At 46.5% G+C, this 24,825-nt stretch overlaps 1 protein-coding gene across 3 annotated transcripts in view; it reads left to right on the plus strand.

Annotated features, from left to right (window-relative positions):
- Positions 1 to 24,712, plus strand: part of gse1b (Gse1 coiled-coil protein b) — a 158,013-nt gene extending 133,301 nt beyond the window's left edge. For all 3 annotated transcript variants that reach the window (XM_079664842.1, XM_079664843.1, XM_079664844.1), the window contains 14 exons: positions 7,017 to 7,225; positions 12,073 to 12,239; positions 12,502 to 12,702; positions 13,719 to 13,778; positions 14,190 to 14,354; positions 14,476 to 14,840; positions 15,237 to 15,567; positions 17,177 to 17,814; positions 17,941 to 18,053; positions 18,147 to 18,414; positions 19,770 to 20,144; positions 21,329 to 21,664; positions 21,974 to 22,077; positions 22,340 to 24,712. In XM_079664842.1, the coding sequence (XP_079520968.1) occupies positions 7,017 to 7,225; positions 12,073 to 12,239; positions 12,502 to 12,702; positions 13,719 to 13,778; positions 14,190 to 14,354; positions 14,476 to 14,840; positions 15,237 to 15,567; positions 17,177 to 17,814; positions 17,941 to 18,053; positions 18,147 to 18,414; positions 19,770 to 20,144; positions 21,329 to 21,664; positions 21,974 to 22,077; positions 22,340 to 22,480 (3,473 nt within the window). In that variant the 3' untranslated portion in view covers positions 22,481 to 24,712. The remainder of the gene's footprint in view (positions 1 to 7,016; positions 7,226 to 12,072; positions 12,240 to 12,501; positions 12,703 to 13,718; positions 13,779 to 14,189; positions 14,355 to 14,475; positions 14,841 to 15,236; positions 15,568 to 17,176; positions 17,815 to 17,940; positions 18,054 to 18,146; positions 18,415 to 19,769; positions 20,145 to 21,328; positions 21,665 to 21,973; positions 22,078 to 22,339) is intronic.
- The last annotated feature ends 113 nt before the right edge of the window (positions 24,713 to 24,825 follow it).

A 24,825-nucleotide genomic window follows, 5' to 3' on the forward strand; every position in this document is an offset into this window, starting at 1 on the left:
AAGTCTATCGGACAACAGCATTTTGGCTTTATTATTCATTTAACTAAAGAAGGTAACCTCTGTTGTGGCTTTTACTGTGCAAACTCATTTGGTGATGGAATTGTTTTAAAGATTGATTTCAGCCGGTTTTAGAATAAATTCACAGCTTATGGTCGGCAGTATAGTTTTATCTTTTCTCAACAAGTTTAAGCCTCAATGACTGAAAGATATTTGGGAAATTGTAAGAATATCAAACCATGACCCTTGTATGTATTGTTACACCCAGCACCTTTATTAGCAAACCTTATGGATCAGGTGTTGTGTACCTCATGTACAGTGAAAGTGTGTGGTTGTTTATTTGTGTGGAAGAGGGTGTGTGTGCGCACTGTGCCATGTCCGGTTTGTGTAGCTGAGTGCAGAACTGCTAATAGCTATGGGATGATATCCACACAGGATTGAATTAGTTGTCGTCCCTGGAGGTAGTGGGACAAAGAGGAGTCCCTCTTGCTGACCCACTTAATGTGCTCTGTGTGAGTGCATGAACGTCAATACGTGTATGATGGTGTGTTATAATCCCCCTTCATACATTTGTCCTTGTCCACACACACACACACACACACACACACACACACACACACACACACACACACACACACACACACACACACACACACACACACACACACACACACACACACACACACACACACACACACACACACACACACACACACACACACACACACACACACACACACACACACACACACACACACACACACACAACATGCCAAAGAATTCCCAACTCGCAGAGCATTACCCTGTGTTTGTATTTATGTGAAGTCTGCATCAGGTGGCTGACTTGCTGGTAATTAACTTGCCCCTTAAGTCTGAAATAGGTGTTCAGAATTTGGTTTGTTGATTTCTCGTCTCTTCTTTTATTACCTGTATATAAGGCAAAACTGGCCTCTTATACACATGCCCATTCAAATATAATTGATTAACCCAAGTGCCTAGAGTTTTAATAACTCGTAAAAACAAAGCCACAAAGTTGAATCTACACAGGAGAGCCTCAGTAGGACGTTTTATTAAGGGTGTGTACATGTGTGTGCATATTTATGTGTGGCCCTGTGCCCTGGACCCGGAGACGCCCAGCTACCCCAGCTGTCCACCTTTGCTCTGGCTCTTAAATCAGATGGTCCCCTCCTTTCGGCTGTCCCTGGACACTTTGCTCCCCAGCCCACTGCAGCCTGGGACCCAGAACCCTGGAAATGATTTATTACCCAGAGAGAGGGAGAACTCGGCTCCTACCTCTCCTCACCTCCCTCTCAATCCCCTCTCTCCCATTCATCTCTCTTCAGTCCTGCAACTCTTCATGCCAGCCCTATTACTTTCTCAGTCCGTCTCTGCCAAATAGAAAAAATCCATTTCCATCCCTTTTTCCTTTTATCATGAACTATCCTTTTCTTATTGGAATTTTTCCATCTTATCTTTGTTGCTTATTCCCCTTTGTGTCAGTTGCAGCTGGAAAACACAGGGATTGCGTTTTCTTAGGTGTGTTTTTTTTTAAATATCTATGTTTTTCAGTTTCCACCATGATGCGTTTTGTTCTATTTTTAACTGAAGGCAAAGAGTTCCTGTCTGTGACTTGGTCATACAAATAGACATAAGATCCCGTGTGATTAAGCTTTACCACCTTTTTATTAAAAGCACAAAAAAAGCCCCTTTGTTGTTTTTGAGTCCTGATGACTCTGCTGGTGTAGGCAGTGATGTGTGGGTTAGTCAGACGTCAGGCATAAGGGGCAATTCTGCTGTGTGAGGAGCCCCTGCTACAGGGTGGGCAGAGGCATGCAGCCCCTGGAGCTCATGTCACTTCTCTGCCTGACGAGCCTGTATTTATAGGCAACACACGCACACCCAAATACCCCCACACATGCAAACAGTTGTCTTTGCAACTGTGTAAGCCTTATGATTTCATAGCATGCTGCAGCCTGCTGTCCTTTCATTAGCAGCTTTGACTCAACCTCTTTTTCTCCCTGTCACCCCCTGGTTTATGCTTCTACATGAGTAGTGCCGTATATATAAGGTGCTATGACTCAGTTTCCTCAGGCCTGGAGGAATTACTTAGGTTTGAGTCCTAGTATCACTGCCACCGGCGGCTGAACTGATTTAAGACCCTGAGGACGGCTGCTGTTTATAGAGGACGGCTGCTGTTTATACACACACCCTTAAGCATACACACACATACATTGTCACTTGTCTGCGGCGAGTATAATGAATAGCTCTGAGTGCTGCGATGAAGAGGGGAGGTGATGGATAATGAGTATCAGAGCAGCGTAAAGAATGTACACTTGCATCAACACACAATGACACTCACTTGTGTGCACAAACACATAACACACCGCCTCCAAAAGGCAGGCCTGCTGATATCTGATTAATTAGGCAGACATGATGGGTTCAATCTCTCAGTTGTTTCTTCTTAGACACAGCACGAGAATGTCATGACTGTGTTCATACCAAGTGTAGTGCGCTGCATGGAGAGAGGATGAACAGAGGGAGAATAAAGGTGTACAAGATAGATGGACTGACTTGGCTGCAAAAAAGAGGAACTGAAAATAATTAGTGGATTTGTGAAAACCTGTGGTGTTTGTCAGACTGTGAGTATCGTTACATGTACGTGTGTGCATGTGTGTGGCCGGAGGCTCCCCTTTTTACTGGGAGCCCAGAGCATGCTGGGACATCGGGGCAGTGTGTCTCTGACCTCTCCATCTGGAGCCTGCCTGGGGCCTGTGTGTGTGTGTGTGTGTGTGTGTGTGTGTGTGTGTGTGTGTGTGTGTGTGTGTGTGTGTGTGTGTGTGTGTGTGTGTGTGTGTGTGTGTGTGTGTGTGTGTGTGTGTGTGTGTGTGTGTGTGTGTGTGTGTGTGTGTGTGTGTGTGTGTGTGTGTGTGTGTGTGTGTGTGTGTGTGTGTGTGTGTGTGTGTGTGTGTGTGTGTGTGTGTGTGTGTGTGTGTGTGTGTGTGTGTGTGTGTGTGTGTGTGTCTTGAAGGCAAAACCCTTCAGGCTGTGACTGTCCCTGAAACACTCACAAACAAGCTCATGTGTGTTTCCTCTGTCATTCGGTTTCTCTCCTCCACACACAGCAACCTCATGCCTCACATAGCTCCGTTTGGAAGCAGCATTTAAGCCTGATGTACAGTTTGTACAGTCAGCTAAAGGCACAGAGGATTGCTCCTCTTATTTCCATCCGCCATCTTGTACCGTCTTCCTTTCCCTCACTGGCACAGCAACACACACAGTGTGTCTCCCCTCCCCCCACTCAGTGATGCAGATTACAGGCTTTGTGTTGCGTTGTCAGTGCATGGCCAAGACTGTGTGTGTGTGTGTGTGTGTGTGTGTGTGTGTGTGTGTGTGTGTGTGTGTGTGTGTGTGTGTGTGTGTGTGTGTGTGTGTGTGTGTGTGTGTGTGTGTGTGTGTGTGTGTGTGTGTGTGTGTGTGTGTGTGTGTGTGTGTGTGTGTGTGTGTGTGTGTGTGTGTGTGTGTGTGTGTGTGTGTGTGTGTGTGTGTGTGTGCACGTGTGTGTGTGTGTGTGTGTACACGTGTGTGTGTGTGTGTGTGTGTGTACACGTGTGTGTGTGTGTGTGTGTGTGTGTACACGTGTGTGTGTGTGTGTGCACGTGTTGAGGCGTGTGCTGCTGGTGGGGTGGCATATGGATGCAGGGTTGGCTGGGCACTGCTATGCACACCAGGTGTGAAATGGACTGTTTAATTAAGTGCTGATGTTGTTGTAATGCATGCTGGTAGGGAGGCATTTGGCGGAGGGGGTGTAGGGTTTGGTGTATTGGTGGTGGAGGAGAGCCCCTTCTGCCTGGCAGGGCGAGGGATGGCTATGCTCGGATGTTTTGGCAGAGGTGGCAGTGGGGGTGGCAGAAGAATGGTAGGGGCCATTTGGCCACACGAAAACATTTCTGTGTGGCGTTGTCTTCCATCAAGGCTTAGTGATCCTGTGGGAGTCGCTGCTGAAGAGCTGCGGTGGCTTTTTGATTGGGTCAGTGGCTGAACTAAAAGGTGCCGTCTATGCAGGAACACTTGGCCACAGCCTCTGACCACAGCTTGGTTTGTTTGTTTTTGCTGCTGTTGGTTGTATCTTTTGTGTGTGCGCATGTGTGGCTCAGCTTGAGCGGTCAAGTGTGGAGGCAGTCTGGGAGAGTGGGACTGGTAATAGAGGAGGCGACAGAGAAAGGAGCTTCACATTAATCACACACAGCTTGGGACTAAGGCAGCGCTTGCTTTATTTTCTCCTTTTTTCCTAGCTCTTTCCTTCTGTCTCTTTTCTCTCTTTCTCTGCGCCCCCACCTTCCCAACCCCATCACCACACACACACACACACACACACACACACACACACACACACACACACACACACACACACACACACACACACACACACACACACACACACACACACACACACACACACACACCCCTACACACCAAGAAAGTGACAATCAGTACATCTAATGAAGTGCCGGTTGGGAGCTGATGAGCCTGTTTGAGACTCTGGGGACGCAGGCTTTGCTTCACTCCTCCTCTCGCTCCCTACAGAGGCCACCATCTATGGCCATCTTCTCTCTGTCTATATGGAAAGGGAGGTGCATATTGCAGAAATGACACCAGCTTGATGCCAATCACATAGCTCATATGATTTTTTTACTATCAGATGGCACTTTGATGTGAGGGAAGGATGAGACAAAAAGGGATCTGTATGGAAATTGGAGCAGGGGGGTTGAAAATGGACAAGAGAAAATCTTGGAGGAGGGATGGAGGCTTGATGAAGGAAAGAGGCTTATAGATTCACATGACTTTATGTGGTTGAACCGGAAAATAAAGTGAAACCTGCATAGATGGACACATGTAGCAACTCTCTCAGACACATCCCATGAGGCCTTTACTGGCTCTAGTGTATGTGTTTGTGAAAATTGCACGCTGTGTCTGACGGGTCTGCGCCTGGTTGGCTGGCACTGTGTTTGAAGAACAGAAGGAAAAGGAATCAGTGTGTATGAAGAAATGGTAGTTGTGGTTGTGTGGGGTGTTGTGAGCGAGGAGGAGAAGGAGGGAATGATAGAGGAGTAATAGATGTTTTTGTTTTCTTGTATACGTGGCGAGGAAGGGTGCCTAGACGTGAACACAGGTTCTGCACACTCGAGAAGAGAATAAAACCAGTGGTAGACGCCGGCCCTCGTCCCTTTTTATTTCCTTTTCCCCTCACCTGCTTCTCTTCCTGCTCTTAATTATTTAGTCTGCCCTGCCTCTGCTCCTGTCTGCTTTGCCTCTACATGGAAAAGGAGGAGATGGGGGTGAGAGAAATAGATGGAGTAGAGGTCTGTTGCTTAGCAGTCCTCTCCTCTCTGCTTCTTCCCTCCCTCCAGCCTTATCCCACCCCATCCTTGTGCATGCATGTTGTGAGAGTGTGTGTCTGTGTGTGGTGAGTGAATAGGCTGTGACACTAGAGCTGTATTAAGTGTAGCTCCATTCCCCAGGCTGAGTGGGCTGCTATTGATTGGCCTAGTCTTGCACGGGAGAGTAATGGCTCTCCGAGGTGAGGGGGGTAGGATTAGGCCACTAATTGCCATTGTGCAGACAAGATATGCCTCCCCCCCTCATGTCCACCACCCTGTCCCCGCCACCCACTCACCCATCTCCACCCCTTATCTCTCTGCTTTCCTCTTGTCTTCTTCTCTGCCTCACCTTGTACCTCTTTTGCACTCTCACTTGCCGTTTTTTTTCTCAAATCACTCCTATCATTCTTCATTCTTCATTTTAATGTCTCACATCACACGTTTCATCACCACCTTATCTTCACATTTGTTTTCTTCTTTCTGCCCCCCAACTCCCCCCCCCCCCCCTCCCTATGCCTGTTACCGCCATGTTTTCTACACCGTCACCTCACTGCCATTATTGATTCTTTGCATTATTTAGTGGTATTAGTAAGAATGAGGTGTTCAAATAGTGTCAATATCCTGACAGCACCTATCAGAAGCTGACGCTGTCTGTTATGCTGCCCCGGAAACCAAGGCAGGGAAGATATGGCAGTTGGGTAAGAGAGCTGTGGTTGTTATTGTGATGGTGATAATTGGAGAGGAAGTAGACTTGAAACCGGCCCCAGGTTTCAGCTCCTGTGGCTGCATGTGAGCCTGTTCATGTACCAAAGCACACTACCTGTACATGCACACACATACATGCTCATCTCCCGCTGCCCTTGCAGCAGCGCCGAAGTGTGTGCTCCATTGAGAGGGTTGTGACCCAGTTTGACTGTAATGCTGCGTTCACGCTGAGCGGAGGAAACCCACAGCACACTGTACTGTCAAGAGAAGGGGCAAGGCTAAGTGTGGAAGGGAAAAGAAAAAGTCGAGAGACACTGGTTAAAACACAGGGAAATGAAGGAAGACTTCTTCCACTGTAGCAAAGAGACAGTGGACACAGACGAGAAAAACAGAAGGTGTTGACTTTATGGGGAAGATAAAGATGCATGGTTGGAAAGATGAAATCGTAGAGATTATGTGAGCATATCATATGAGAGCTTTGGAACTAGAGAGAGAAAGCGAACTGTGTGGAAAGCGAGGCATGTGACCAGACCGTGACCCTGCGCTACAGGGTTTCCCTGGAGGGCTTTGTTAATGTGGCACAGCTACAGAGGTGTGTGTGTGTGTGTGTGTGTGTGTGTGTGTGTGTGTGTGTGTGTGTGTGTGTGTGTGTGTGTGTGTGTGTGTGTGTGTGTGTGTGTGTGTGTGTGTGTGTGTGTGTGTGTGTGTGTGTGTGTGTGTGTGTGTGTGTGTGTGTGTGTGTGTGTGTGTGTGTGTGTGTGTGTGTGTGTGTGTGTGTGTGTGTGTGTGTGTGTGTGTGTGTGTGTGTGTGTGTGTGTGTGTGTGTGTGTGTGTGTGTGTGTGTGTGTGTGTGTGTGTGTGTGTGTGTGTGTGTGTGTGTGTTCTTGATTCCACTTGTTAACTTTACTCATGCTTTTTCCCTCTTTCTTTTTCCAGCTGCATCCTCCATCAGCAGTGAGTCCTCTCCAGTGTCCTCCCCAGCCACCAACCACAGCTCTCCAGTCAGTACACCCAAGAGGGGTCCCCTTGGTCAAGGGCCTGTCCTGGTCCCCCCCGCCGGCCACAGCGTGCCAAACACCCCGCCTGTAGTCACCATTGCTCCAACAAAGACTAGCAACGGCCTCTGGAGGAGCGAGGGACGCCAGGTAACAGACTACATTCAAACGCCCACCACACTGACCTTGAGCCTGCTCTTACTTCCCTTTTTTGTGTTCTCTCTCACTCTTTCGGAAGTCTTACATGTGTGCGGTATTTTCTTTCTTTGTAGTTTTCTTAAAGCACCAAAGATTGTTTTTATTTTTGAGCTTGTTTGCCAGCATAAGCATGAACACAAACAAGCTCTGTAGGGAATAGTGGATTTTGTAGATGGCCTCTAACCCCCTAGTGCCAGTACATATTTGACATATGCACATGTGACATAGCTTGCAGGTCTATGAATGTCTGCTTCCCTCAGAACCCCCTCACCACGGTGTCATTCAGCCCCCCCCCATTGCTCCACGAGTTAAACAATGCCAGCTGCCACTGGGACATTGAGGTGACAGCGTCAACGGCATCTAACATCTGTGCCCCTCCAACCCCCCTCCCACTTAGCCCGCTTGCCCTTGGCCCAACCCTTCCCCAAACCCCAGCCTTTAGCCTACTAAGCCCCTCTGTCCTCACCTCCAGCCTGACCCTCTTCACTTGAGCAGTCAAGTGCATCCTTTGCCTCGTCACCCTGACACCCGGGAAGTGTTACGTAGTGGGGGGGAGAGAGAACCGGGGGCAGAGAGAGGGAGAGCTGCTTGCTTTGATAAGGAGTGGATTATGGATTATGGCCTCACTTTAAGCCTTCTTATCTCGGCTCAGGGCTAATTTTCGAGGCCAAGCGCACAGTTACGAACAGCACTCGGCAACATCCGGAAACCTCTGAGACACTTTGACAGTTCCCTGGAGGAAACGAGAAGGGGGATAGCAAAGGGTGAGAGAGGAGGTCATCCAGCCAGCAATGTGTGGTAGCATTCAGGCTATTGTTTTCTGCAGTGGACAACCCCTCTGACCCCATCCCCTGTAGCGTCAGCTATGACCCCTTCCACAGTTCAAGGGTCAACCAGAGCTACAAGGGGCTAGAGAGACACGGGAGCCAGTGATTTCATCCTTTATGCCATTCCTTCAGCATAGCATGTTTTTAAGCACAGAGAGAAATAAATGGACATAAGCACTCTCCGTGCATGCATCGGGTGGTTTTGCACAGTGGTTGTGTGTTTGTGTGTCTAAGAGGTCAAGCTCAAATGGAAAAGGTCGCTACTGGGTTTGTGGCGCCTCTAGCAGCGTGGGGCCAGCGAACCAAAGAATGAGGAGGTTAAGGGAGGTGATGTGGACATGAGGTTGGGATGAGGGGAAGAGGTCAGGAGGGGCAGCGTCACAAAAGCTGGCGTCATCTCCCCTCTATCTGCAGTGCTGCTACAGCAAGCGCATTTGACTCACAAAGAGCCAGGGGGCTGTAAAGGACACACACATACACACCATCAAAATGTCCCTCTTTAACAAATATGATACTGTCTGGAGCTTTGCTTAAAACTGATTAGGAAGGATGCATACAAAGAGGATGCTTAGTTTCTCAGGTACTTTTACTTTTTCCCTTTGACCTTTCGCTTTGTTCCTGTTTACGTCTAATATTATCTTTCAAGTCATATGCCAAGTTATTTATTTTGGGCAAAATACCTTATTGCCATGCCCAGACCAACCTGTGTTTTTCAAAGCTACAGAAATGGCAGCGAGTTGAAAAAGGGACACAAAGCAGAAATTAAGATTTCAAGAAAAACGGAAAGTCTGAAAGAGTGATAGAAGTTGGAGAAATACAGAGAACATATTAGATATAGAGGCAGGACACTGTTTACTTGATTCCCTGTTAAGCGTCCTAGAAAAGCTTATGTGTAGGACATTTGCATGTGTCCTCCTTTCTTATGTGTTGGAAGGGTTGATTGGTGTCTCTGGCTGATGTACAAGTCTGTCTTTCAGAGGAGGGGGCTGATGGGCAAGGCAGTGAAGGAGGGAGGGCTTTGGTGCGTTGGCATTTTGCTTTAATGACTGCAGGAGTCTGCTCCCGCTGCTGCCTGTAATTGCTTTTTAATTGGCAATTTGGATTCATGGCTCCATCTGAGAGGCGTAAACGAGCGCTCTACAATGCGCAGGGTCTCCCACCCTCAGTGGGGGTTACAGGGGCCTGGCTCACACAGAGGAAGATGGCTCTTAATGGATATGTCTTTGAGTCTGAGTGCTTGTATTTGTGCTCTGTACTTTGAATATGGCATGATGCTGGTGAGTAGTGTGTGTTCATATAGAAGGCTGTTTTTTGGCAGGTGGGTTAGGGTCAAAATGGGATGGCTGGTTGGACGTGTAGGTTCCTGAGCGACTAAGGCGCCTCTCTAATGGGGATGGAAGGTTCTATCTTTGTGGTGTATGTGCTTTTCAAAGTGCTGACCTGTAACACCCACACCTTTTTCATATGTTTCCACTAGCTTGAATCCACACACACACACAAGCTCATAAAGAATAGCAGCATGGCAGCCATGTACACACTCTGATTTACAAACAGGTTTATACATGACATGATTTGATTAAAGGTTTTTTGTTTTCAATGACATTATAATAGAAGAAGCCAACCATTGTGAAGTTTCAGCAGGCTTTGTTGTTTTACACAGGGATCGTTTTTCCATCCTCTTATGCTGGGATTCCTGTGAAATTGGTCAGAAAGGAACAGTTGATTCAATTTGAGTGGTAATTTGTGTCTGGCAATTGCACAAATGGACAGTGACTGAGTCATGGCCATTATTATGGAACCATGCCCCTGTCACACGCCAATGTGAGTGATGCAGGATATTAAACACAGGTTCAACCCACATATGATTCACACCAACTTCTGGTCACCATAAAACACAAGATATCAGCAACACATATAATTAGATTTTAAACAGGCATGATTTGATTTGGAAAGAATTTTCTCGTGTTGTTTATGTCATCAGAGTACAATGGAGCGTTATTCTGATTGAATATAACATTTATTCTCTTATTTGGTTCTTTTCAGATGCAGCAGTTTGATTAGGGCTTAAATTGTTGCACAAGTTGCGGCAAAGGTGTAAATTGGGGTCTCTCCTCACACATAATACAAGAAACAAACATAAAGTGATACAAACACCTGTAGCATCTGTGATGTTAGTCAAGCAATGGCAGCTTTGCTAAACACTGATCACTTCGTTAGCAAAGGTTTCATCATTGGGATTATAGCAATTTATTTACTGACGGTGTGACAAAAAGCAGCTCATCCTGTTTCTACAGGCATATCACTGACAAGTAATGCATACTATATCTACTCTGTAATAAGTCAGGAAGTGTTAGTTAACAAATCTTAACTTCCAGACAGCCACCAATCTGCTGTTGTGTAGTGTTGGACTTCAAGGCAGATAAAGAAAGAAAGACACTTTGTGGAAGAGAAGGAGCTAACGGAGCTTGGCTTCTGCAACTCTCCTACCACAGGCTGATATTGACTTCTTTTGACATGTATGAACCTCTTTTCCAGTTGGCTGCTGATTGGATGGGAGCGTCCACCTTCTCCCTGTGCTCCTAAAGCTTTGAAAGGATGGAAGTGGCGCAGGGGATTTACGGGGACAAGTGAAGTGAAGCGCAACAAGCAACAAGAAGAAAACAGTAGCATTAAACTGCTGCGACGTGGGGGCTGTCTAAGAAACAAAGGGGGGTTTGGGGAGTCTAAACATAAGGGGCGTTTAAGATTGGATGTTAGTGCATCAGTGTCAGTCGGGGTCAGTGGCTGCGGAACACGACGTGGAGATAATGGCTCCGTAAATTGGATTTATTTGATCCGAGGCAGTAAGAGAGAGGACAGTCCTACTCTAAGGTCTCTCACTAATCCTTGGGACCCCAGAGGTTAATTTATTTAGGAAAGAACCGCCTTGATCTCACTTATCTACTTAATGTCTTTATCTCTATATTTCCTTTTCCCTTTTGTTCCAGTCTTTCTAGTAGTTCCCTTCAACTTGATATTGCTTTTTATGGGAGATGAGTATTCGCAAAAATCCTCCATGTCTTTATATCCCTCCATGAACAATTTCCTTATACAACTTACACGTTTCTCTGCTAGGCGGTTGCATTTGTAGGCAGAGGGAAACCAAAGCTTCAGTAAACGCACTCCCACTCCCACAGCAGGATGTCTTTGTAGCTCTGAAAGTGTGTGTGTGTGTGTGTGTGTGTGTGTGTGTGTGTGTGTGTGTGTGTGTGTGTGTGTGTGTGTGTGTGTGTGTGTGTGTGTGTGTGTGTGTGTGTGTGTGTGTGTGTGTGTGTGTGTGTGTGTGTGTGTGTGTGTGTGTGTGTGTGTGTGTGTGTGTGTGTGTGTGTGTGTGTGTGTGTGTGTGTGTGTGTGTGTGTGTGTGTGTGTGTGTGTGTGTGTTGTGGGATTGGATAAGTGAGACCAGGCTTGCTGCCAAAGGCAAGAGAGGGAGGTGAAAGAGTAAGAGAAACAGAGGCAGAGGGTTGTTGCATTTTGGACTTTGTTGTCTGCGTGTAGATGCTCGTGTTTAAGTTATGTGCGCACATTAACAGGCTCCCACACACTTTGCCAAGATCAAAGTCTGCTTAGTACGTCTACCATTACCTAATCATCATCAATCACTCGTAGGACATCTCGTGTTTACAATTAGAGAAAAACAGCTCAGATGTTTTTTTTCATCACCTTGCCTGCTTTCTCCGTTTTTATCATGGATTCCCGACAGAGAAATGTTTATCCGACAATTTTTATAGGGAGGGTTTTTTTGTGGGAAAGTGAATAAAGGTGCCTGAGGTAGGAAGAGAGTGAGTGAGGGAGGCTGCTACATCACACACAGGCCTATTCTTCCCCTTTCTCCCCTCTCACAGGATGGGCTTCATGAGCATTGACAAGCGTGACGGTCACAGGTCTACTCAAACAATGACTGAGACTCTCTCTCTCTTTATCTCTCTCCAGGCTGACTCGGGGCCTCGCGGGGCCAGCAGGGAGCGTCTGGGTGCAGAGGGGAACCACCCACAGGAAAAGGGTGGCCCTTCAGTCCCTGCCCACCTCCTGGGAAACCCCTATGGCTTTGGTCTCAGCCCTGGTGCGGTCATGCAGGATTCACGGTTCCAGCCCCTCAAGTGAGTTACACACTGCTCTGCCTGTGTCTCTAGATTTAAGGAGTTTACAAGGTTTCTCTTTGCTTTGTGATAAGTGCATGATCAATTATTCATGGGTATATTAAACTCAGTAAAATAAGTAGCCGCAACAAATTACAAACATTTGTTTTGTATGCGTTGGTGGAATGAGTGTGAGTATATGTGAACAACAGTAGACACAAACAAGTCAAACTAACCATCACTTTTTCTGTGTTGTGCCCCCACCCCCCTCTCCTAACTTTAGTATGGGCAGACAGATGTCTAACGCAGTGCCCCCTGGTCATGTACCAGAAGAGTACCTCCGTGGTTTCCGGCCCTATGCCACGGCTGAGGATGCCCTCCGCATGCCCTCTTTGCCCATGGGCCTGGACCCCGCCACTGCAGCCGCCGCAGCTGCCTACTACCACCCCAGCTACCTGCCCCACCCCTCTTTCACGCCATACAGGTAAGCCTCTCCATTCATTTGTTGACTAAGCACCTATTTCCTCTGAGAGCAAATGTTGCAAGCCAGTGCATATAAAGGAGCGAAGTATTAGTAATGCCTATACTCAGCAGTAAATGCATTTGTGTAAAGCTGACCTTGAACAAATGTTCCCAGAGGTACAAATATTTTTGCTTTAATGTGTATGTTTATTTGACTGGGTAAGAGATTTCATTTGGAGTTGAAAAGAGATGTGACTTTCACAGATGGCAGTACAAATAAAGAAAAACAGGTTCAAGGTAACCAAATACAAATAACGCATGAAACAACAACCAAACTCATGGTCAAGAAGGATGTCAGGAAAACAAGTTGGCAGAGAATCACTTTTAACAAGAAAAACACATAAGTGCAGCCTTAATCATATCGGATGCACTGAGGACTGTACTTAGGTTTTTTATTATATCATCATCTGAAAAGCTGCTGCCAAGAGGCCTTTGTTTGAAGATATCCTGGTCAGCTGTGTCAAAAAGCTTTCAAGAGACTGATTAAAACATACATTTACATCACTGTTTATTGCCAAAGGCTGCAGTGTTGTCATTTACAACCTTCGAAGCTGCTTTAATAATGCTATATTGATTGCTAAATTACAGAGGCAATCTACCTATTTGACAGATTTCATCTAATATATGTTGCAGTATAAGGCAAACAAAACACAGTATTGATTTATTAATGAAGCAGTTTTATTTATTTCTAAGCTTCTTACACCAAGGCAGTGAATAGCAGGACCCATTTCCCTAGTCTTAACCCGAGCTTGGTTATGCGTATGAATAAAATATGAACAGCCATAAGAGAGCGGCTGCTGGTTTTGCCACTTAATCCCATATATCTGGAGCTTTTTCATGCATGCTTTGTGGGAGATTACCATAAATGATTCCTGGAACTGTATACATCTGAGATGAGACGTTTCCTGCTCACAACTGAAAAGACAAAGAAAAAAGGAAATTAGTTTTGTTTCAGGATCTTTGCTTATTGATTTATAGAGTTCTTTATCGGAGTGACAACCCAGTGGTCATACACAGAAAACACCAGCAGCAGAAAATGTATGTGAGATGTTTGTTTGAAAATACATTGATTTGTAATGTTTCCTACGTATGATCGTGTATACTCTGTGTGTGCTGAGAAGGACCCTGCTTGCTCTGGGCCATCTCACAGGCTGCGTGCCCCTGGTCTGTCAACCAGGGAGATCAGAGCACTGCAGCACCCATCACACACTGCGCTGTAATGGATTTAATGAGGGGATGAGCAGTGGCTGTCACACACATACACAAAAACACACAGCAAAGTCTCTCGATGGCTGCTGTGTGGTGATTGAGGTTAGCTGACAGACGCTGCTGCTTTTCTTCAAAGATGGAAGACCCTGTGATGTCGCTTCTTTGGGAGAAGCGCACAGGTTAATGATAGTGAATGTCGCACAAAGGGACTGACTACTTCTCTTCCTCTTTTTATACCAGGATGGACGACCCGTTCTGTCTCTCTGCTATGAGGTCACCTTTCTATCAGCTGCCAGGAGGGGGAGCTCTCCCTCCCATGCATCCCTCCGTTCACATGCACCTCCAAGGAGTGCGCTACCCTGGAGACTTCACTCACCCCTCTCTGTCAGCACTGCAGTCTGAGAGGTAAAGTCTCCCTAATCCAAGGAAATGTACAATCAGTAGTGCACGCATGCAGTAGATCTCCACAGTGTGCCGTGATTTATTTCATCATGTGACTGACTTCCTGTCCCCTTTTGTTTTTTAGGCATCAGCTGGAGGATGAGCTACGGCAGAGAGACAGGGAGCGGGAGCGAGACCGAGAACGCGAAAAAGAGAGAGAGCGTGAGGCGGAAAGAGAAAAAGAACGGGAGAGAGAGCGAGAAAGGGAGAGAGAACGGGAAAAGGAGCTGGAGAGGGAGAGAGAACGGGAGCGAGAAAGAGAGCGTGAGAGAGACAGGGAGAGGGAGAGAGAAAGAGAGAAGGAAATGGAGAGGCAGAACGAGAGAGCGCTGAGGGAGAAGGAGCTGCAGGCCTCCAAGGCCATGGAGAGCCACTACCTGGCCGAGCTGCACGCCATGAGGGGGCAGGAGGACCGGACCAAGCCCGAGAGACTCACCCCTAACCGGGCTGGTATGTGTCTCTCACTGTAGCTCCCTTAAGCTACAATCATACTGATTACAAACACTGGTCCCTGCAAAACACTGTGTATGAGATGGAGTCTTGTAATGAACTATTCCATAATTATGTTTTTCACAGTAAACACTTAATGATAATGAGTTACTTGTCAGTCAGGAGTTATTTGCTGAACAAGTCCTTTCTCTCCCTTTTTCTTTTTACTGTGGTCACTCAAAAAAACATTTTAGGTGTTTTGTTAAGACCAAACAAGCAATGTCCCCTACACAATGACCATGCCGTTTCTGACATTTAATATACTAAACTACTGCTAAAATAATTTTCCAATTAATGTTATCATTTGTTGAAGCCCTAATATCAAAATGTTCACACTGTCCTTTCCAACTACCACAGATAAAACCAAAGAGCTCGCCCCTCCAGGTCCCAAACCTGTCCCACCAGGACTCCACCCTTCAATGGTCCAATCACATCATCCCATCCCAGGTCTGATCCCAGGCCACGGCCTCTTCCTGGGGGCCGGCGCTGTGGGGACAGCGCTCTCAGCCTCAATGTTAGCTCAGAGAGCCAATGAGGAGGAGAGGTGGCTGGCACGGCAACGTAAGCTGCGGCAGGAGAAGGAGGACCGTCAGTACCAGGTGTCTGAATTCCGCCAGCAGGTTCTGGAGCAGCACCTGGACATAGGACGGCCCGGAGATGTACTAGACCACAGGACAGACTCACACAGGTGAGACAACAATCACAGCGTTTAAACCCTCTTACAGTTTTCAGGCCTAGCAGTAGTTATTTACACAACACTACAAACTTGTTTTGCCCTCGTTATCTGATGGAGAAAAGCAGTTCTGGGTTCTCTGTGATACCAGAAAGCCTGGCAGGAACGCACTGTGCAGGACACACAATGCATGTGTTCATTGACAACACTATTTTTGTGATGTTTAGCTGTCTGTCTGGGCTAGCTTTAAACGGACAGTTGTGTCGGCGTTCTGAAGCCTCAGAAGCTGGCAGGCTTTAGAAGTTTGCTTTCAAAAAAATAGACCCCGTTAGAAACACCATGTCTAATTTATTTCTGTCCATGCTGCCTTCCAGGTCTGACGGCAAACAGGCATCTATGTTTAGGTGTTGATGTAGGGAGTAAAGTGGGGTCCTGATGATGAAAGAGATGATGTCCTGATGCTGTTTCATTTTAAATGGGCAGCGGTTTGAAACAGGCAGCGAGTGGGACGGCTAAGATACACAAAGGCTAATTCTCGGCTAATCCTCTCAACCTTGCACAGCATAAGCCCCCAGCTTACCCTCCTTTGTTACTGTGCCTGTGTTTGGGTTGCTGTGTGCGATCTAGAAGTGAGGCTAATGCTGTACTGGTAGGACAGGAGAGATACACACGTCCAGTATCAGTAACCCTAGCTGGATAATTGCTGAATCACAGCTCACAGGCTGCAGATTGAAGATAACACACACACACACACACACACACACACACGCACACGCACACGCACACGCACACGCACACACATGCAAACACAAACAGGGAGGCCTAGATCATTTGCTGGTCCTGCACAGTGCGTCCTGCACAGTGCGTTCTGCACAGTGCGTTCCTGCCAGGCTTGATTTGGAAAGACTCTTGAGACATCCATCTGCTTTCCTTTCTTTCTCGCAGTGACCATTTCTTCTCCACCATCCATACCATTATTCCTTTTCAAGTATCTCTTCCCAAGTATCTCCCTTAATATATACATTTATATTTCTTCATATATCATTGACAATTCCTTTTTTTTACTAATTCATGGTTCTCTCTACTCTCCACATTGATTATTCTCTTCTCTGCCTGCCTCTCTATCAGGAGAATTATTTGTCCTGGCCTCTTCCTTAGCAGTTGTCCCTCTGAAGTGTGTGTGTGTGTGTGTGTGTGTGTGTGTGTGTGTGTGTGTGTGTGTGTGTGTGTGTGTGTGTGTGTGTGTGTGTGTGTGTGTGTGTGTGTGTGTGTGTGTGTGTGTGTGTGTGTGTGTGTGTGTGTGTGTGTGTGGGTGTGGGTGGGTGTGGGTGGGTGGGTGGGTGGGTGGGGGGGGGTGTGTGTGTGTGTGGGGGTGTGGGTGTGTGAGTCAGATCAAAAAGAAGCCTGCATATCCAGAGGACATTGTGTGCCTTGGCCACATGCTCTGGGCTACTCTGTCTGAGCTTGATAACTCTGCCTTGCACAGGCACTAAACCCCTCAGACATACTAACAGGCATGAAGGGGAATAGACATAGCATTTTAGCACTATGGTCTCTGGTGTTTGGAATACGGGCATTGTGTAGTACTTTTAACAGATTACATGATTATTTTGTATCTCCACAGATCCATACCAAATCACCATGAACCAGGAAGCCGGGACCTCCACCCTCACTTAGGCGCCCCTCCACCCCTCATCTCCCCCAAACCTCCCCAGCCACCACGTGAACACCACCCTCCCACCACCCTGTGGAACCCTGCCTCTCTTATAGACACCGCCTCAGAGTCCAGACGGAACCACGAGCCCTCAGGGATGGGACACTACGAGCTCAGTCGGCTTCCCCCCGGGCACGCAAAATATGAGGACGGAGCGCGAAGGAGAGAAGGGGGAGTGATGGAGAAGTACCCCCCACTGAGAGGTCCTCCGGGCCTGCCGGAACCCAGCACATTCCTTGCTGATCTGGAGAAATCCACCCAGTCCTTTTTTAGCCAGCAGAGGGCAACCCTGTCCCTGCCCAGCCAATATGAAATGGAGGGAGGCATGAAGAGCAATGCTGGACTGAAGAGCCTCCAGGGGCACCCGGGGCACAGCAGACATGGACAAGGGCTAGGAATCCCCCCCGGGACAGGCATGGGACAGGTAGCCAATGTGGGGACGGGCCCAGAGACAATGCTGATCTATGACGAATACCTCCAGCAGCACCGGAGGCCTGTCAGCAAGTTAGACCTGGAGGAGAAGAGGAGAAAGGAGGCCAGGGAGAAAGGTACCACCATGCTGTTGCACTACACCTGATCATTTGCACTCTTAGAAAGCTACATTTTGTTTTATGTAACGCTTAACTTTATTAGAGCAAGTGGTTTGTCAGTAGTGAACTATTTGCTTGTTGCAGGTTACTACTACGAGCTGGATGACTCGTATGACGAGAGTGATGAAGAGGAGGTGAGAGCCCATCTTAGGAGAGTAGCAGAGCAGCCGCCACTCAAACTGGAGGACTCCTCAGAGGTAAAACACCTGCCAAATAATCACTTCCTGTTGTTATTACAAGCACTCATGACAAAGCAATGCATTAAGATGTTCTTTTGCCTCTCCGCACAGAAACTAGACTTCCTGGGAGTGTTTGGCCTGACCACAGTGGGCCGGCGCGATGAGCTGGTGCAGCAGAAGAGGAGAAAAAGGAGGAGGAGGCTCAGGGAGCGCAGCCCCTCACCATCTTGCTCGCAACCGAAACGCACTCCTCCACCGGCGCCCCAACTCAGCACACGCTTCACCCCGGAGGACATGAACCGAGCACCAGAGCTGGAGGATAAGAAGCGATTCCTCACCACGTTCAGTCTGTCCCACGTCACTGTGCAGCAGAGGAGAGGTGAGGGAGTTGTGATTATAATACACAGAAATATTCCATTTCACACTTTTTTATTTATTTTGTGGAGTTTGAAGCTGCTCTAATAAACCTGGGTGGACACAATGGGTGATTCTGTTAAACAGTTACTCTTAATATGGGTCTTTAGCGTTGCTTACTAACTGTTTTGCTTAATTATGTTTCAAGAACTACGTTAATTAGTGAAAGCCTTAACTGTGCGTAAAGATGCCTCCTAGCTATTCTTAATTAAATAAACTGCTGTTCCGGTATTGTTTAAGTTAAGAATGTGTGTGCCCAGGAAACTCACGCACTGGATTCAATGTTAGAATTTCAAATTAAATGAAAGGACTTCAAATTACAAGGGACAGGAGAGGTAGTTAGAAACCACTGCATTACTTTACAGAAGTGACCCATTGCCCCCTAAATGCTATACACACATCCCCGTCCATTGCTGGTATCATCCTCTTTGACATCTCATTTCAGCAGAGTTAATTCTTTCAAAAGTAGTCTTTACTCTCAGTGGGCTCGACAGCTTGCTGACGCTTCACTTCAGCTGAGCTCTGCCTGCTTTACATGTGCTGCGTTCTCATGAATACTGCATGTGGACTCGAGCCTTGAAGGAAATAATAAAGGGGTCAAACAATGATCATGTCTACCTCTAACCCCTGTGTTACTACCTGCAGCATATTGTGAAGCATAATGTAAGGCTTTATATTGCACTAGTTAGAAAAGGTGGACTTGTGTCAAGGCTCTGTTGGGAGACACTTGCAGTTAAACACACACACACACACACACACACACACACACACACACACACACACACACACACACACACACACACACACACCTACACACCTACACACCTACACACACACACACACACACACACACACACACACACACTGGCAGCAGTGGGCTTACAGTGATCTTAGTGTAATCCTTTTGATTTACAGTTTGCAGCCTTCAGATGGCAGCGCACTGCCTCCCATGCTGTTAGGCCACATTCAGCCTCATGTAACACACACACACACACACACACACACACACACACACACACACACACACACACACACACACACACACACGTTAGGAGAAATGGGTCTTTGTCTAAGATATATACAGACGTGACTTATGAACTAGTTCCTCTGTCTCATAGATAATGTAAGGGTGGTGGAGCTCCTTCAGGTCATTAAAGAAAGGAGAGTAACCTTGGATACCATTAGACATGCCCCTCATCTGCTGTGTAAGAGCCCTCCACCCCAGATTTCTGGTGAGATGTGTTGCTAATTGCAGTGCTCCATCTGTAGTAATGTGGATCTTGACCTCATCATGACTAACACATGTTCAAATGATTGCAGATTCTGCACTCGCCCAGCCTCCCTCTGAATCAGAAGGCCAACACAGTGTCAGACCGCAGAGCCCCTCCTCATATCGCCCAGCGTCCCCCAATGGTCACCCAAAACCCCTTGGGGAGACATTAAGACCAAAGGAACCCCCTTCTCCAGCTGTCTACCCTGACAAGGCCCGGGGGCCCGGTGAGGGGCCGGTCTCTAAGAGGAGCTCCAGCCTGCTGAACAGCTTGCGCCCCCCCCTTCCCCTGCAGGCTAAAGAGGGTCCTCACAGCGTCAACGGGCGCACTAAACCCTGGGACAGCTTCACCCCGGAGGAATTTGCCCAGCAGTTCCACGAATCTGTGCTTCAGTCCACTCAGAAGGCTCTGCAGAAACATAAAGGTAAGCAGAACGGGCCAATGGGAAGGGTCTCTCTGCGGGGGGGCCAATGGGCAACAGGACAGTGTAGTGACAAGACAAACAACTTTCCATTAATAGCACTGAGATACAGGATGTTACAGGTCTGCCACAAAGCTTTTATTTGGTCAATTAATAATTTAGTAAGTAATTGTCTGGAAATCTATCTTTGAAAAATGGCCGTTACAAATTCCCAGAACCCATGTGGTGATATCTTTCAATGATGATTGATCCAACCATCAGCGCTGACATACAAATCGGCAAATAGACACTTTTAACAACTATATTTTTGCATGAAAAAAAAACTTGTATATAACTTTTCCCTCTCACATGTGCAATGCCTTGTGAACCTGCTGCTGTGACAATCGTATTATCTTTAGCTGAAATGATTGGTTTATGGGCTTCTGTGGTAGTAAACTGATATTTTGGGTTTGGATTGGCACTTTGTCACTTTGGCCATCAAGTAATTCTTCCGGCATTCCAAACATAATATATGAAATCATAGAAATCATATGCACGGAAAAATTAGGATCTAATACAATACAATACAGCTTTATTTATAGAGCACTTTAAACCTCCAGACCAAAGTGCTCTACAGTCAAATAAACAAAACAAAACATACAAAAAGATTACACAGCACAGCTCACATACCATAAAAGAAGTACAATTTAAAAAGAATAGACAAATTAAAAGCAATAAAAGCAACGCTCTAAAAGATGTTAATAGAGGTGGGTTTTAAGAAGCGATTTAAAAGCAGGCAGTGTGGAGGCCTGTCTGATATGCAGGGGCAGATCGTTCCACAGTGTGGGAGCCGCCACAGAGAAGCAATGGCCCCCTTCTGGGCACGTTCAGGAGCAGTTGATCAGCTGACCTTAGAGGGCGGGTGGGCGTGTAAGGGTGTAGCAGCTCAGAAAGATATGGTGGGGTCATGCCATTTAGGGATTTAAAAGTAAATAAAAGGATTTTGAAATGAATTGTAAATTGTATTGGCAGCCAGTGGAGCGAAGCCAAAATGGGGGAAATGTGGTCATATTTCCAGGTGCCAGTTAAAAGCCTTGCTGCGGCATTTTGCACCAAATCGAAATCCCTAGATGAGTCATGTTACCATTATTGCAATAAATGCAAAGTGATAAAACACGATATCCCTTCTCTCCCATCTTGTTCTTCAGGTGGAGCCGCGGGGATGTCGGAGTCGTCCCACCTGCAGGAGTCCTCGGTCCACTACAACATTCCGGAGCTTCAGAGCGCTCCTGGACGGCCGCCGCAGCATTCACAATCTCACTCCAACGCACATCCATTTCCCCACCCGCTCTCACACGCTCACCCTCAGCCCAACGGGCAGCACTTCTCTGCAGGCCTCCACCGGGAGGCCTCGGGGGCGAGGGAGGACCTGTCGGGTCCAGAGGACTCTGAGGAGGACCAGGAGGAGGAGGAAGAGGAGGCTCCAGCTTCCAAGTGGCAGGGGATTGAGTCCATATTTGAAGCTTATCAGGAATATGTTGAAGGTAAGCAGCTGCAGTTAAAACATGCTGTGATATACTGTACTGCTTAAAATCTCATAACTGTTGATTTGATGTATTTTTCTATTATATGACGGTACATAACCCCTCCCTCTGAAAAAGCCATTCATATCTCATTGGCTGTTTCATAGTTTAGTGTCACCATATACTGTATTCCTAGAAAATAGTTTTTTTAAACAATTGTGTTCATTTGTCACTAGAGGGCAGTATTCATGCTTCCTCTAGAATTCAGTTGTTTGTAAATATCAGGTTCTTCCCCTAACCCTCTGTCTCTCACTCTCTCTGGTTGTCTAGAGCAAGGTTTGGAGCGACACGTGTTGCAGAGCCAGTGTCGAAGACTAGAAGCTCAGAACTACAACCTCAGCCTGACCGCTGAGCAGCTATCTCATAACATGGGGGTAAGAAGCATGCACAGAACACTAGAGTGCCTAGTAGCACACATTGCAAACACCTCTTAACAGTTCCCTTCTCCACACATACTTCTTTGAGTATGAATTAGATTTACCTCTATGATAATAATTGACAGCACAGTATTCTCACATTGTGATTCCTCCTTTATTTTGACCACCTTTGTATTATTAGCATGGAGCTGAAAACACATCCTCTTTGTTGTGATTATTCTTTAAACTTAAATATATATTTACATCTTCCGTCTTGTAGGAGCTGATGTCCCAGAGGCAGAAGCTGGCAGTGGAAAGGGAGAAGCTCCAAGCCGAGCTGGAGCACTTCAGGAAGTGTTTGACGCTGCCACAGACACACTGGCCGAGAGGCGGCCATTACAAGGGCTACCCTCCCAGGTGACCCCGACCCGCCGCCCTGATGGCCCCCCGCCATCCCCCTTCAGACTGATACCCAGAGTTTATTTTTCATGGCCTGATCCACATGGTTCCAAGGAGGAGAATAAGACTGGCTGGATAAGATGAATGAATGAATTGAGTGAATGGATGAGTGGTGGATGAATGCACAGCAGACAGGACAGTGAAGGACGGTGGCCAGGGACTGTGCCACTACCGTGTGCCAATGTAGCCAACCCAGAGAGCATGGGCCAGGAGCACCTGAAGATCACCCATAATGCACCTGCTTGTCACTCTTCAGCCCCCTGCTGCTCTATTGTTCAGTCCCTGCATCCCTCCCGCCACAGCTACACAGACAATCCTGCCAATGAGGGGCCGCGGCCCCAGGGGGGGTGTCGTCCAGAGACTCGAACGCTTCGAAGGCTTCTGGCCAGTCGGGACTGATCTTATCACAGTGGCCACATGAGCTTTTGAACTGGAAATGCACTTAAGAATAAAAGCTGAAGAACTACCTGGTGGTACTGTGTTACAACAAGGAACTGTTGGAATTAGGGAAGAACTTAGAGAATGCACATTTTTTGGAAAGAATTAAGGAAATGTTTTATTTCGAAATAGAAAATTTGAGAATAAGAATTCTAAAAGGTGCTTCAGCCTTGTATTGTATATAATATGAAGACTTAAAAGAATTTTGTATGTTTTTATTACTTTAATCATTGTTCTTTTAAAGAAAAAAAGCCTGCCATTTTTATATGTTTATGCTTTTTTGGGTTGGAAAAGAAAGCCTTGCTTTTAGTGTTTGTACTGCTGCTGGCCAGAACAGCTCATTTTGAGACATTTAACAGTGAGAGAGAACAGGATATATTCCTCCTCTCACTCCTCACCCAACCACAGCGTCCGAGCTCAGCAGAGCTCACTGAGGTCTTGAGAAATGGCACCCACCTTCTCACCCCTCCCTTCACAGCAACATGTCACCCAGCATCCACTCCTCTGCTCAGCGTCACTGCTGCTGGCAGGACTAGTTAGCTAATGATGTTCTCATACTGAAACCAGATGAAACCCATAGCGACAGTTTTCTTTTTTGACTTTGGTCACTTGACATACTTGATTTTGTAAAGACATGAAGAGTCTCTTAAGCAGCCAGCTGATGAAACTGGTTATTATTGCTTTATCCTACCGTTGGACCTTTCACTCCACACTCTGACATTATATTGCATTAGAATCCAACAATATCACGGTTTGCATAATGTTTTGCCTTACAAGCCCTTATCAGCAGCCATGAGAGGACATGGTGCCAAAATTAAATAAACTGAATCATTTTGGATTGTTCATTTGTATTTGAGTTTCAACAAGGTAGCCAAACGTTCAAAACAGAATGGCCATCTTCCTCTGCAGTTGCCAACACATTTTGAAAAAAGCCTTGAAATCACACTAGAATAAAACTTGATCAAATATAAAGGTGTATTTAGCCGTCCCCATGTACAACCTGCCCACAGTTCATCCCCGGATTCAGCCAAACGTTTTCCTGACTTCCTCCAATTAAAAGCATTGATCATTGTTTTGAATTTAAAACGCTGCACAAGCTATTGTGGTGGGAAAGTTGGTGTCAGAATGGGGGCATTCAATACTTCAAAGTAAATCTTGATTCACCTTTTCAAATGTGCAAAATAATTAATTTATAAAGACAAAAGCAAAGCCACCCCTACATACAGCATATTAAATACAAGTGCCTCAAGAAGTTGGGAGCATGTGAATGAGTTGCAGTCCACATGATGTTAATTCTACACATAACACCAGAGATCAGGGACTTTACATTGAAGTGTCTACTGTACGTCTCACACCTTTCCAATATGTGCATGCCAAGAACAAACACAGAATCTTAACGCATCTCCGAGAATTCAATCATGACACCTTTTATAAATGAGGCCCATGCCATTCGAGGGGATCAGGTTGATACAGAATGTAGTCTGTCATTTTTACAGTGCAGAAGAGGCACGCTGAGGAGAGCTGCCAACGACCCCCACCCCCCCGCCTCCCTGTCTCCAGCCCACGCACGCCCATGCAATAGCCCCATTACTCAGTGGAGGATGTCTAGATGCTGTGAAATCCTGTTTTTAAAATGTACTTGTTTGAATTCATTGTAATGTAATATATTCTTTGTTGAATGTAGTAATTAGGTATTTATGAATATATGGCTGTGATTTCAGACAAAAAAGAAATAAAATATTTCTAAAATGTTAAATATCAACCCTTGTCCATTTGTGGGTGCTACACATGTCAATGGCTTTGGGATGAAACTGTTGAATCTATCGGCTTCCTTCCATCCCACAAAACATCTATTTTAGAAATTATTCT

Source organism: Notothenia rossii, assembly GCF_949606895.1.
Source record: "Notothenia rossii genome assembly, chromosome: 2".
NCBI lineage: Eukaryota > Metazoa > Chordata > Actinopteri > Perciformes > Nototheniidae > Notothenia > Notothenia rossii.